The sequence below is a fragment of the Oryza brachyantha genome, chromosome 6 (assembly GCF_000231095.2).
Source record: "Oryza brachyantha chromosome 6, ObraRS2, whole genome shotgun sequence".
NCBI classification, from domain to species: Eukaryota; Viridiplantae; Streptophyta; class Magnoliopsida; order Poales; family Poaceae; genus Oryza; species Oryza brachyantha.
The window spans coordinates 17381924-17396357 of NC_023168.2; the positions used below are offsets into that span (position 1 = coordinate 17381924).

Below are 14434 nucleotides of genomic sequence, written 5' to 3' on the forward strand. Positions count from 1 at the left end.
TTTTACCATACTTAAAAAGTATCTCAAGATATCTATAAATTTTTGGTGCTCAAGATACAATATACTTCAAGGTACTGCACTATTTACACTAAAAAGTATGGAAGCTTGAGATATTTTCCAAGAATAATAAGAAAGTTCTCAATTTAAATTTAGAGTTGATTTGAAGGTTTTTATCTGTAGTTGAATATAAAAATTTATTTATAAATTATTTTTGTTTACAATATTAAAAAATAAACAATACCACGTATGTTTTTTATTTGAAATCGTTCATTCTGTTTGTTATATTTAAAAAATAATTTTATAATTTGTTTTATTACAAAAGGTGTTTTTAAGCATTTAAAAATTTCTAAATATTGTAATATAAATAGTAAAACGTAGATACAAAAGCTATTAGCGATTGAGCGTTAAAAAACGAAGAGAGTACCACCCTACATTGCATATTCTTATAAAAAAGTAGGTATCTATTCCATCCAAATATTTGATGACTCATGATGTTAATGGTGTACACGCCATAAGCGCTCACGTCAATTATGCGAAGGGGTGGGCCCCATGCATGCATGAGGAAAGGATGCGGTTCAAGATTTCCAGCTCCATTTTGAAATTTTCAGCTCCAAACTTTAAAACTCTAAAATCAAATTTGAAACTTTAAACTCCAATTTCAAAAACTTTTAATTCAAGTTTTGAACAACTAGGGTAGATTTTCTATCAATAATTCAGGAAAGTTTCAACTTTATTTTTGAAACTTTTAATTCAAACTTTTGATTAGATTGAGATTTTTTGACCCTAAATTTGGAACTTTCAGCTCAAATTATTTATTATTTTATAGTTAAAATTATTAGTTATGAATTAATTAATGATGAGCGCTAATGATGGTGATTAGGTGCTACTATGCCGCGTGCACTTTAGCCATACCCATATGGCCATATCTATGACTCAAACTTTTTTTCACAGTATCCACAATAAAATAAATATAAGAGTAATTTTATGGTAATTGAGAAGTTACCACTAAAATATATATCTCGGTACCTATTCACGGACTGTAAATTTGTTCTAAATATAAATACTCCTTCTCAAGTCAATCGTTTTCCGTCAATTTCCTTCTATGTTATCTCCATCTGCTCTACCACGTTCATTCATCTCGTATTTATTAATAGACACTAAGGTGCTCATATTTTCGCTTATTCCACGAATAAGCGCAATAACATATTTACAAACAGAAATATTTGTGATAAAAACTTTTATATACATGTCTTAGCGATCTGAAAAATATACTATGATAAAAAAAACTCCAAAAAAAACTCCAAATTTAAGGTTGAAAACTTAAATTTTTAGCTTATAAGTATAAACATAGATGAAAAGATAAGGGTGTAAAGTATATTTGGAAAACTTTAATCTCTTCTGAACAATCTATGAATCTATGAATACGAGAAAGTCTTGCCTAGCTTAAGGGAAATTGGCATTGATACACTGCAAGTCTTGTTCCCATGGCAATATAGCATGATTGTGACAATTGAAGGGAGTAGATCCATAAACCTAGGATGTCATGTAGGCCTAAACTGCGTCCCTATGTAAAACTACATGGTGTTTTTTTTTAACAACTTCCAAGGTGTTGATGTGGCTGATGTCTTACACCTCTCTCCCTCGCTCCGATATCATTATAGTCTCTTACTCAAGCTCATTGCTTGGAACTACAGATTTTCTTAGTGATGGAAAAGGAAATCCTCGCCATTTTATTACATAGCGAAGGGAAGTAAGCACAATAATATCTGTAATTTTTTACCTACCTATCTATTATTAGGTTGAACCAATGACTTCCGTATGAAAGCAATACTCTATGCACCGAGTTAAGTAGGGAATTTATCACCCAAAAGTAAGAAACTTTGCTTTGATCGATTATATCGATTAGGGCACGTACAAATGCGCTTATTAACTGACTCTCTCAATCGCCATATAAGCAAATTGGATAACATGGAGGAAAGAGAGGAAAGGAGAGAGAAAAGGTGTTGTCAACGGCTTAGAGTCGACTCGTAGCATTTATTAAAGGAAACATGATAGTGGATAAAAAAGAAACTAGTATAATAAAAAAATATTTTATTGCATTAATGAAGAAAACATATCTGGCTCTGCCTTTGTACGTATCATTATAAAATAGGCTCTTGTTATTAATATGGGTTAGTTAAGAGTCAATAATAGGCTTTACCTTTGAGCATGTCCTAAGCCATGCTTCGGATAAAAGATTGTTAGAGGACAGCTCAGTCCTAATTTACATACTCTACTTCAACAAATTTAGAGACATGCATGTATTTTTAGAAGTTTGATAACATAACTCATAAGTTTAAGTACCACTAGCGTGTTTTGCTCAAAACAAATACTTCATCCATCCTTAAATAAGTTTATTTTTCAGTTTTTGATACAATGTTTGACTCTTCGTCTAATTTAAAAATTTTGCGGTTAATATTCCTATTGTTACTAAATTGTTACTAAATGATAAAACATGAATAGTACTTTATACGTGACAAAATTTTTTAAGTTTTTGTATAATTTTTTTAAATAAGACAAATGATAAAACATTAGACGTAGAAATCGAAAAATAAAGTTATTATGGAATGGAGATAGTAACAATAACAAATCTTTTAGTGCAATGAAGTCGTGAGTTTTTTAAGCAAGGTCCGTCTCTTAGGGTGGGTATTTGTTTAGATCTATTACAGGGGAAATTAATTTTATCAGAAAATCAATATCGAAATTAGTTTAGGAAAGTCAGAACTAAGCAATTCAGTTTCAGTCATGACCGAAATTTGATATATTAAGGCTGCAATAAGAAATGACAACACCTCCCTACTTCTATGCCTTTTTTCATAGTCCAACAACCGAAGATGACACTAAGTTACAAATATATCTTTAACCATAGCATCATAATTGTATGATTTGACGGGTTTTACGGGTACTATGCTTTGATATACGGTTATTTATATTAGTTCGGTTATTTTGGTTAACCGATAACTATAACAGAATTAACCAAAATTATTTTGGTTAGTCCCAACTGGCGACAACCTAGTGAACAAAAAAAATTGGTTTTTGGTTCCAGTTAGTTTGATTTTTCGGTTTCGGTTTTTTCTGCCCATCCCTAATCTTATCTGTCAAATTCAAGTGGGTTTTCAAATTTAAAACTTAAAGCAATTTCGAATTCAGTATCAAAAAAAATATTCAAGCCTCTATAAGACCATAACATAATCATTGAATCAGCTGTATTGCGACAACGTCTCAGACAGAGACAAAAAAATTAACGTGTTGCATCTCTGGCACATAAACATAGCACTTCTGCTCATGTATGATTAGACGAGAAAATATTAATTATTAATTAAAGTCGAGAGCATGAGCAGTTGTTTAGACAGCTGCGATCTGTAATATATGTGCACATCAACTATACATGTGGACCAGCATGATAGACATGTTACTGAGATCATTGTTGCATTTTGCCAATTGAATCATAGGCAAATTTTTGCATATTTCAGAAACCAAAAGGTGCATCTTTTCAGTAACATGCCACATGGAAAACGAAACCTTAGCATGCAGTTGGAACTTTTCCGCAGGAACAGCAGCATAAACGCAGGGACGCCGGCCATTTACCCCTTTGACACCCAAGTTTATCTGGAGAACTAGATCGCTCCTCAAGCCAGTGCAACCTATTGTGATCTTCAAATTCTTTGACCACACTGATCTTCAAAAATTCTTTGATCTCCACTCGAGTCAACAAAAACGCCAAGAAGCCATCTGCATACATCAGGAAACCATAAACAATCACTACAAACTTGCATTTTCAAATGGTGCATTGGTGTATGTGGGTGTGTTATGTCACTTGGACGAACTTGGAACTATTCTATACTAATAGTTTAGCTCGGTTGCCAGCTCAGAAATTGCCCAAATGCCCCTTAAGATTACAGTGCATTCTAAAAGAATGATGAAACAGATAGAAACAATAGGGTCAAGCCTATCACCATAACAATCAGCTATTGCACCTCAAATTACTGAGAAGAGAAACTGCTCTTAGTACATTAATTAATCCAGAATAGTGAACAGAAAGACTCTTGATATCCTTATTTAGCCTCCAGCTAAAGACTGAATGGTGCTTTCAGGTGCTTCTTGAAACTGTCCTAATGTGTGGTCATACGATTGTTTACATATGTTAGAGTGTGTATTTGCTCGTCTACTAGTTGTAATTTGAATTGCAAGACATTACAATCTGCAATTTGAGCAAAACAAAAGTGTAATGTTTCTTACCAAACTTTGATATCCTAAAGTAAAAGTTCCGCTTGGTTGCCAATTCAGAATTTACTCCAGTACTCCCATACTTCAACTGCAAGAAGCAGGTTATGGCACCAGACTACAGTTAAAATCTATGTCTGTATCAACAAGAATTTTCATATTTCACAATAAATGAACAAGATATTTCCATTTTCCAACATTAAATTTAAAATAGTGAATACAAAGTAAACTTACGTTCCTTTTTACGACACATGCATCCTGAAAGGGCTGCAACCTTGTTATAGTCAGGACCATGTTTCTGCTCAAACTGTTTTTCTAATAATGGATGGCCTTCTATCAGGAAGAAGACTTCCAGTGATACAGGAAGACCATTCCTCGGCAGTACCCTAAGTTGAGTGCATCGATGAATGACCAGAATCTTTAGAGAATAAAAGGTGTCCATATCAGGCAGTGCTATGAGAGCTGAGCATTCTGCAACTTTCATCTTTCTAAGGGAAACAAGGTCATGCAAATCTTCTAGTGATGCTAGCCCATCACAGGATTCAATTCTCAATTCCTGCAATGCTGTGTGGCAACCAGACTGGCATAGTCGCGTCACTTGGGGGCAACTCCGTAGACGTAAAGTTTGGAGGGATGGCATGTTCTCCATGTCTGGTACAGACTCCAAATTATCACAATTGGTCAAAAAGAACTCTTTGAGGGAGACCAGTGCTTCAGATCCTTCAAGTGAAATTAGCCAGCCACAGCCAAATATATGTAACCGCCTAAGCGTCCTCAACTGGTGCACACTTAGTGGTAATTGACACGGCATTCCAACTGTTTCACAAGGTCCTAGGTATAATGTATCAAGGCATATGAGGTTGCTCAGAAACTTGGATAAAGAACTGGCCCGCATGTGACACTTCAATAGCTCAAGATATTGAAGTGATGTAGGAAGCGCAGTAGCCCCACTTTCATCCCACAGAGTGCTAATTATGGGGTATGTATTCTCCCAAGATGGTCCTAAGCCATGTACTGTGAGCTCTTTGAGTGATTTCATATTATTGAAAGCTGCCTTAGGAATGTGTACAAAATGATCTACGTAGATCTTCATATTTTCCACAAACTCTAGGTGATGAGCATGCAAGACATGGAAGAAGCTTGATAACATGCAGCAAAATGATCTTGTGAGTTCAAAGTTGTCCATAAAAACCTTGAAGTGGATTTGTTCCTCATCAAGTATAGCAATATGTCTGAGGGTACGCAGATAGGTGGGGTATTGTCTTAACCTTGGGCATCCAGCAATTGAGAGATGTATGAGGGCAGGAAACAACTGGTAATTCTCTACTAGACTCCATTCTACTTTGGGCAAGCGTTCCAGTAGAAGCCTCTCCAATGATGGGAATCCTTTTAGGCCAAAGAACTCCTGACCAAGAACTTTTAACTCTTTCATTCTCCGAACTTCAAGAGTTTTCAGCGATGGTAGATCCCCTAAAGGTGGCAGTACCTCCCATCTTTTACAATCACGTAGGCAAATCAGTTGTAAACTGCTCAGCCAACTAGAATTTAGCCAAGTGGGAGATCTAGCACCTGGGTATCCACTTATAGTAATATCAACAAGATTAGGGTGTGGCTTTAGGACATTAAGCACATCGAAATTAGAGTCATTGCTAGTGTCACCATCATTTTCAACCAATCCCCATTCCAGCTCCAGCTTTGTTATGTGCTTCTTTAGGTCAAGATGGGCCTTTGCAGCCTCCTCTCCTGTTTTCACATTCTCCAGCAATCTAATTGCAAGCTCTCCACGTAGTGCATTGAGATCTTCCAGCCCAACTATACTTTGCCCCTTCTTGCCAACATGGAATTCTCCTGAACCCTCAACACATGGAAGTTGATGCTTGCCTGTTAGCATCAGAGCATATGACCTCTCTATATCAACATGAACCAAGTTGCTGAGTTTGTTAATACTTTCAGGGAGACTGAAATAACGTCCAGATGTGTTCCTTTGCCCCCGTCTAAGATTGAAAAAATTGCGTGAGGAACATTGCTGAGAGCAAAACTTTTGAGATGAATAACATGAATGATACTGCACAAACAAGGCCCGTAGATGCCGAAGTCGAGAGATTGATTTAGGTAGTGTGTAACATGTGCGCTGTATAGCTAGGAAACGCAGGTGAATGAGATTGCTCACAGCATTAGGTAAGCGTTTCATGCAACAGCCACTTAGATCCAGCACCCGCACCCCCTTCAGCTTGCAAAGTATACCATGAGTCAAATTGAAATTGAAGCAAAACCAAGACTTGTTAAGAACTATTAGTGAGCGTAATCTTCTCAAACGATCACAATTCACAAAATTTTCCAAGTGTTCCACAGAAACAGACAAATGCCTAATATAATGGGGTAACTCAAACTGACTACCGTGTTCAACCCTATGGCATTCACTCCCAGAAACATGAAGTGCCAGATCACTCATTAGATCATGCATAATATAGTGCACTTGGTCCCCACGTCGGAGCATTTGGAAGAATGATCTATCAAGCAGACCATTGAAATATCCTCTACCAATATCCTCCAGAGTAGTATTGGTGTTGTTTTCATCTTGGCGAACAAACCCCTGAGCTGTCCACATATGGATCAGCCTTTTTGGATCAATGCAATAACCTTTGGGGAATAAACTGCAGTATGCAAAGCACTGCTGGAGGTATTTTGGCAAACTTTCATAGCTTGACCGTAAGATTGTCATAATGTCATTTGGATTGAGTACACCTTCTTGAAGAACTCTGTTCCAATCAAGAGTATTGTATTTTCCACTTAGATGACCTCCTATTACCTTAAGAGCTAGAGCCGAGCCTTTAAGGTTTTCAACAATTTGGTCCTCAATTGTTTTCAACTCTGGATAATCTGCAGGATTCATGTTTCCAAATGCACATTTCCTGAAGAGCATCCTGCTATCATCCTTTCCAAGTCCCTGTAAAAAGAATAGGGTTCTTGAGTCTAGCATTTTTGCTACCAGTTCTGCCCGGGTTGTCAGTAGTATCTTGCTTCCTGTCCTCTTTGTGTATAGAGCCCTGGGACTTATATTTATTTTTTTTATGGGAGCTATCAACTCCTTCCACATTTCACTATTCCTATATTCTCCAAATCTCTCATCGAACCACACATCATCCAGCACCAAAAGGAACCTTTTTAAATCCAGGCTACGTCGAAGCTTTTGTTGCAGCATGCTGAAATTGAAATTGGTGAATTCAATATTTTCTCCACCATCTATACATGCTATGATCTCCTTAATTATTCTAGTTTTGTCAAAATTATTAGAGACACAAACCCATATCTTCAGATCAAAAGTCTCTGTTATTCTCTCATCATTATAAATGGCTTGAGCTAGTGTAGTCTTGCCGATGCCCCCAACACCAACAATAGAGTGCACCACTGTATTAAATGTTTGTCCATCATAACATGAATGTTCATCACATTCCCTCACCAACAGACTGGTTAGTTCATCAATCTCCTTTGTTCGTCCAAAAATTGTATCTTCGTGCAAAATAGGTCCTGTGGCTCTTGTTGAGACACAGTCAGGAGAATGACTGAAGCTAGAGGACTCCCCTGCCATAACTTGAGCAAACATACCTGAAGAAGATCTAACTCTGCCCAATGTTTTTAAAACTTCTTGCAATTTTGATCTGAGCTTTTCAATTCTAACTAAACGCTTGCCAATAGAAAGAACAGCAGAAGCCATGCCTAGATGTTCAATCTTTTCTTGGACCATATAATCAAACTCATCCAAGAAATCATCAGCTTCGCAGATTGCATCTTTCATTTGGTGCAATGACATCACTTGACTAATGTCGTTGCTACTTTGTTTTTCGGCTTTGTCAATCACCATGAGAATATCTACCAAAGTGGCCTCCAGATTCTTGAGATCGGACATCATCTCAGACTTCCAGCTGAACTGGCTTGATATATACGATCGCACCGCAGAAACCATTTTCCGAATGATTGGCGAAATAATCCATCCTACACCACTTGTTGCTGAAACCTCGGCCATGATAAAAAAAATCCTCTGTGGAATATCACAAGTAAATCATAAATGTTTCAAGTCATGAATTGTTATAACCATGGTCAATAGACCAAAAAAACATAAGAACACACAAGAAATTTTCAGGAGCTTATTAGAAACAAAAGAAAAGGCAAACTTGGAGCCTGATGTGTTCAATAAGCTGGTGTCAGCTTGATTTTAGTCTTTTACGTACTTCAGAATGAAGATACTATAATATGATTGTACTAAAAATATTATTGGGACCAAAAAAATTCTGCATATGTTATTGAGCCATTTGGAAAAGAGACAGAAGGCAATCATATCCACAATGCGAAACAACACAGGTTCACATGGTCCTGATCATTTATAGAATTTGTTTTACTGGTCAAAAGACAACATAAGGTTCCAGCATATATATAAGTAAATTTCATAGAGCTACAATACTTTGGCAAATATCATAGAACTAGAGATTTAAGCCACAATATTGCAGAACTAGACATTTAGCGTCGAAAACTACACATTTAGCATTGAATTGCAAAATTACAGATTCAATCCATAGTATTGCAAAACTACAGAGTTAGCAATGAACTTGTCACTTAACTACAGATTGTAGAGATTCATGCTAGCATAGTTATCCTGATGTATTTTTTAAACTCTATACCTTTGAATAAAGTTAATGTTGAATCTATAGTTCTGCAACAACATAAGTTAAATATGTAATAAGTTTGATGTTAAATCTATAGTTTTTCAATATAATCCTTCCATCCCATAATATAAGGGATAACTATTCTTTTCTATAGTCTCATAATATATATCGTGCATGCAAGCATTCATTAACTAGCTTTTCTCTAAATTTGATTTATTTTAAATTCTTCACTATCAAAACGTCCAACCACATTACATGCATGCATACATGCACCTAGGTAATCTAAATAAGGAGGTGGTTATAATTCTTTTTTGGTATTTGTGTTAGTGATAGTTGTGTCTTATATTATGGGATGAAGGGAGCAACAGTTTTAAAATGTCCCCACACCAGTGGCTCGTCCACTCGTGGCACGGAAGGATCCTCCGCCAAAGGAGGGGTCAGGCGACCTAAGCCCGACGCCTCGATAGCCGGCCCCTTCGGTCAAGCTGGCGGAGACGTCCCCCTAGGAGGTTGGGCTCTCTGAGCCCGACGCCTCCCAGCATGAGGCAGCATCCGGGACCCAGCAACAAGGTCCTTTTGAAGGGTTCTATGGGACCCCTCACATGCTCCACCTGCCAAATTTAATGTTGCACCTACCGCAGTCAATGTTGTATGTACATCGTGTCAGATACACATAGTGTCTGACACATTTTTCTCCATACCATGCATTTAAGCTAATGGGACACCTCTTGATATCTCCATGGAAAAAGGATACATCTGTCCAATTTCGTCAATCCCATCAAGAAGACATTTTCCTCATATTCAATAGGCTATTGTAGCCATCTCATCCATAGCACTATGGTATCCCCTTATCTTAACTATTATAAAAGTGAATATTGTTTCCGTCATCCGTTGCGGGGTGGACCGTGTCGTGACCTTGTCTTATACATGTCTCTCTCAATCAATCCAATTCACAAACGAATTCGTAGCACAGTGGATAAGGCCTGCCTCTACAGGTAAGAGGTCCTGAGTTTAACCCCATCAGCTACAGAGCGGACGACGCTATCTTTTTAAAATTTTCTTTTCTTTTGGCTTTTTAGCTGCAAGCTCCACGCATCGTATCTCTATAACTTTTTAAAATTAAATAACCGAGTCAAGTTAATTTTAATTATATAAATTAAAGTAAGTTTTGAAAATAAAATTGCACACGATGGTTTGCATGTTTTTTAAAATAAACCAAGCATATGTTTTGCCTGAATCAGACATAAAATTCACGTCCAATTTAGATTTCAAGCATATGTTTTGCTTAAATCGGACGTAATATCACATCTAATTCAGATTTTAGTCCATCGTTTTAGAATTGCACGAGAAAAATGGCTTGTACGGGGGATAAGTGAAAAGAAAAATGGAAAAGAAATAAGAAAATAAGAAGAAATGATAGAAAAGGAAAAAGAGAAAAGAGAAAATAAGAAGATTTGTAAAAAAATGAAAATTAAAAGGTTCTCAGTAGCCGTCACCGTGCAAAGTTTAAAATTGAATATTTGCATTAAATAAAAAAATTAAAGGGTGTAGGACATACAAAACTTGGTTGAAAATTGATAATAGGGTTTAGTGTGCCTCCATCTTCCTTTATAGTCGAAATATCACCTATCTTAATTTGCTTAAGATGTTGAACAGAATTTACTATTCTCAAATATAAGCTTCTCGATAAAACGTACGCTTCCCAAATCAATTCAATTGTATGTTGACAATAATTTACTATTCCTAACTCGACGCGTACTTTATTTTCAAAATTTATTTAAAATTTTATTTTAATTTGCACAACTAAAATTAACTTGACCCCATGCAACACACGTATATTTTTGCTATCTACTATTATAAAAATTGATTGTATTTTTATTTGTCTGTCTGCCTCGCCCAAGTGAGTCGGTCAGGTCGCGTCGCCCACGTCGCGTGCACTATGCGGGTCTTTCGTTTGCCCAAGTGGTCTACCATCCAATTTATCTTTGTTAGATTATAATGCAAAATAATTTTACAAATTATGAACCAATTTCACAGTTACATGTCTATTATTTAACCATGTATAATAAAGATATGCAATGATTAACTTATACTCTTTATGGGCTTGATTGTGTATTAAATTTTGCAAACATGACATATAGTTATCATTTGGTTAACTTAATTAATTAATTAATTCTGAATTTCATATATGTTTTAGTGGTGTCTTTTAAAATGTAATGATTCTTTTTACCCGTAGCGAAGCACGGGCATCCTTGCTAGTATTATATAGGGACAATTTTGTTCTTGCCCTTACGTCCAAGTCTAATATTGATTTTACGCCTTCTTTTTAGAGTTTTCGTTTTTGCCCCTCTTTTTTTAACCGAATGAACCGATTGCCCCTATTTTGGATGGAAGTTATGTTGACGGTTAGTTGTCAAATATATTTAGTTTAAAAAATAAAAGATTTAATTTTTAAAATAATAAATGACCATGTTATCCTGTTGAGAGCTGAATAAATTTAAGTAGCTGGGGCCTGGGAGTGGTAAATACTGAAGGGAAGATAGAGCTGAGAGCTAGGATCGAGGCATCGAGCGGCGGCTCGTGGGCCTCGGCGGCGAGGCTTGTGGCGGCGAGGAGGGGGGGTGCGGCAATGGGGCTTGCGGAGGTGGGGAGGGGGGCACGGCGGCGGGGAGAGGGCGCGGCGTCGGCGTCGTCGGCCTGGCCCTCACCCGTGCAAGCACGCACCCAGTACTCATGCAGGCGCGCCGTTGTCCGCCAGGCCGTCCTCCCCCACGCGTCTTCCACCGCGCCGACCTCCCCCGTGCTGTCCTCAGCCGGGCCGACCTCTACCGCGCTGTCCTCTGCCGGGGTGCTGCACACGCAGCAGCAGCAGCAAGCTTGTTTTTTTTTCCATTTTGCACCTGTTCTTTGCTGTATACGCAGCAGCAGCAAGCTTGTTTTTTCTTTTTTGCACTTGTTTTTGCTGTGTACGCAGCAGCAGTAAGCTTTTTTTTTCCCTTTTTTGCTACTTACTTCTTTGTACAATCCATGTGCCTTAAATAAATCCAACCAGATGAATACAGTTCATGTATAGAGCTCATGTATAGAATATGTTGTATTGTGCGTTGGCACTTTCCTTTTGGGTATGTTTGGGGTGGATAGATTTGATGCAGTGGATTTCACACTTTACTGTATATGCATCAAATCTCTGCTTATGTTTTTCATATGCATTCAACTCCAAAAATCAATGAGTAGGATTTACTTTCACATACATAGAACTAAAAGTATATTTTGTCATCAGACTGGATCTGCAAGGGGAATAAATTATATGTGATTGATTTTGCATATTGCTATGATTTAGAACAAAAGATAACAACACAAATGACTAAAAAAACAAGGATAAAAATGACATTCTCATGAAAGGGTAAAATAGTTCTTTAACATGTCATTTAACACCGTTAGTCCTTCCATTCAAAGGACGGGCAACCAGTTCGTTCAATTAAAAAAAGCAAGGGCAAAAACGAAAACCCTAAAAAAGAGAGGTAAAATCAGTATTAGAACCTGAAACAAGGTTAGGAACGAAATTGCCCCTATTATAAAAGAAGGGACATGTCTAAAAAAGAAAGGGATAGGAAAGGAGGGACGAACACATACCAGACTCTAGAGAGCTAGACAGAGGAAGGGAAAGCTCTAGTTGGAGCTCCCTCTTACCTGTATTACATCAAAAATAACACAAACACCATAGGAGTAGAGTATTACGCCTCCACACGATCCAAACTTGTATAAATCGTTGTGTTCGTGGGATATTCCACACGATTTTCCTTCTCCCCTCATCTCTACACCTACACTACATTTGCAGCCCACAGCTTCTCCCCCTCCCTAGTCTAAACACAAAAAAGGGATCTACCAACCTAACTGTTTGAGGTGCGATCCTTCGACATACACTTTCAACCAAATGTGTAATTTTACAAAATTAACTCCATGCATATTTCAACAAAAGGAAATCGTAGATAAGTCATGTGCCCTAAAAACCCCATAGAAATGTCCATAACATGGAGAGCATAAAGGAGCTACACATGGATCAATTCCACAATGTAAATTCAATATAATTGTTTTCCTACCCTAACAAATCCTTGAAAGTTGTGAAAGCCTATAAACTCTGAAGTCGAAGCTATAAGTGAAAGAAACCAAGAACATACCTGATCAATATCTAAACTCCCTTTTTCCTCTCAGAACAAAAAACCATGGAAACTCTGAAGCAAGCCAAAGAACCGAGCAGGAGAATGGCCGAGCGAGTTCCAGTTGAACGGAGCGTGGGAAAGTGGTGGAGGTTAAGTGGAGAATCATATACACTTGTTCTTTTCTCCTATCAACACATGATTAGTTTGTTGGGTGAACAATAATTAAATAAATAAATTGACTATCCTTGTATCCACTTCCCTAGTGATCACTCTAATTCAATATAAATAGACTACTTTTGTATCCACTCCCTGAACAACATAAAGGCAGGACAAAGTGGAAAGATACTGAAATCCATGGGCGGTTTGGCTGGCAGCACACCAGCCGCCAGCCTCAGGTGAAGACCCCAGTCTAGTGATCATGCACTGGTTCTAATCTCCTCTCAGCAAACAATTGGTTTGTTGTGCAAACAATAATTCAATAAATAGACTACTTTTGCAAGCACTTCCCTAGTGATCAGTCTAATTCAATATAAATAGACTACTTTTGCATCCACTTCCCTAGTAATCACTCTAATTCAATATAAATAGACTACTTTTGCATCCAATTCCATAGTGATCAGAACTGAACAGCGTAAAGACGGGACAAAGCGGAAAGCCACCGAAATCCATGGGCGGTTTGGCCGGCAGCGCACCAGCCGCCAGCCTCAGGTGAAGACCCCAGTCTAGTCATCAAAGGCAGCTCCATGATGCCGATGGAAATGGCTGCTTCGCGGGGTCCTGAAAAAGCCTATACGGTTGGTTAGAATACGGGCGGTGCCTCAAAATACATGTAGAAAATGGGGGAAAGCACGCAGCGGTTGATTGCATTAGAAACCCTACCACCGCAATCGGCGGAGGCGGCGCCAAAGAAGCGGGGACGGATCGATACGATTGCTCCCCTCGCCGCCTTCCGGCCAAGCCGTAGAACCGGAGCACCCGCTCCCGCTGCGCGTAGGCAGTAGTGCAGCGGCCCCCGGATCCCGGCTCGGAGAGGGCATCCCATGGGTTCCCGGTGAATCCGCCGGAGGTTTTCCCCCATTCGCCCGCCGCTGGTGGCCGCGGCGTCGGCCGGTGAACCGTTTTGTTCTTGTGGGGCCAAAAGTACACCGAGCAGGCCGTATTCATCCGTGTCGTCTGGTGGGCCGAAATCTTGGACGAGAAATAAACGGGCCGAATTCGATGGAGACAGTATCTGGGCTGAATTCTCTCGTACAAGTTGGTACGCCAAATTCATCCAGGCCCAAACTCGTTGGTGGTATGGTCCTTGCCCGTATTGGGTATTGGGCCTAATTAATTGACAAAAAATGTGGG

At 38.3% G+C, this 14434-nt stretch overlaps 1 protein-coding gene across 3 annotated transcripts; it reads right to left on the reverse strand.

Annotated features, from left to right (window-relative positions):
- Positions 1–3298: 3298 nt before the first annotated feature.
- LOC102702199 (disease resistance protein RGA2-like) lies at positions 3299–14199 on the reverse strand. Of its 3 annotated transcripts, none has more exons than XM_015838730.1 (5): positions 13964–14199; positions 13103–13861; positions 4498–8302; positions 4279–4354; positions 3299–3771 (listed from the first exon to the last, which is right to left on the reverse strand). In XM_015838730.1, exons 3-4 carry the CDS (start codon positions 8285–8287, stop codon positions 4323–4325), a joined length of 3822 nt encoding a protein of 1273 aa, XP_015694216.1. In that variant the 5' UTR covers positions 8288–8302; positions 13103–13861; positions 13964–14199; the 3' UTR covers positions 3299–3771; positions 4279–4322. The 3 variants fall into 3 exon arrangements, with proteins under 3 accessions (XP_015694216.1, XP_015694215.1, XP_015694217.1); XM_015838729.1 differs by having other exon boundaries at positions 13103–13871; XM_015838731.2 differs by lacking the exons at positions 13103–13861; positions 13964–14199 and having other exon boundaries at positions 4498–8631.
- Positions 14200–14434: the final 235 nt, after the last annotated feature.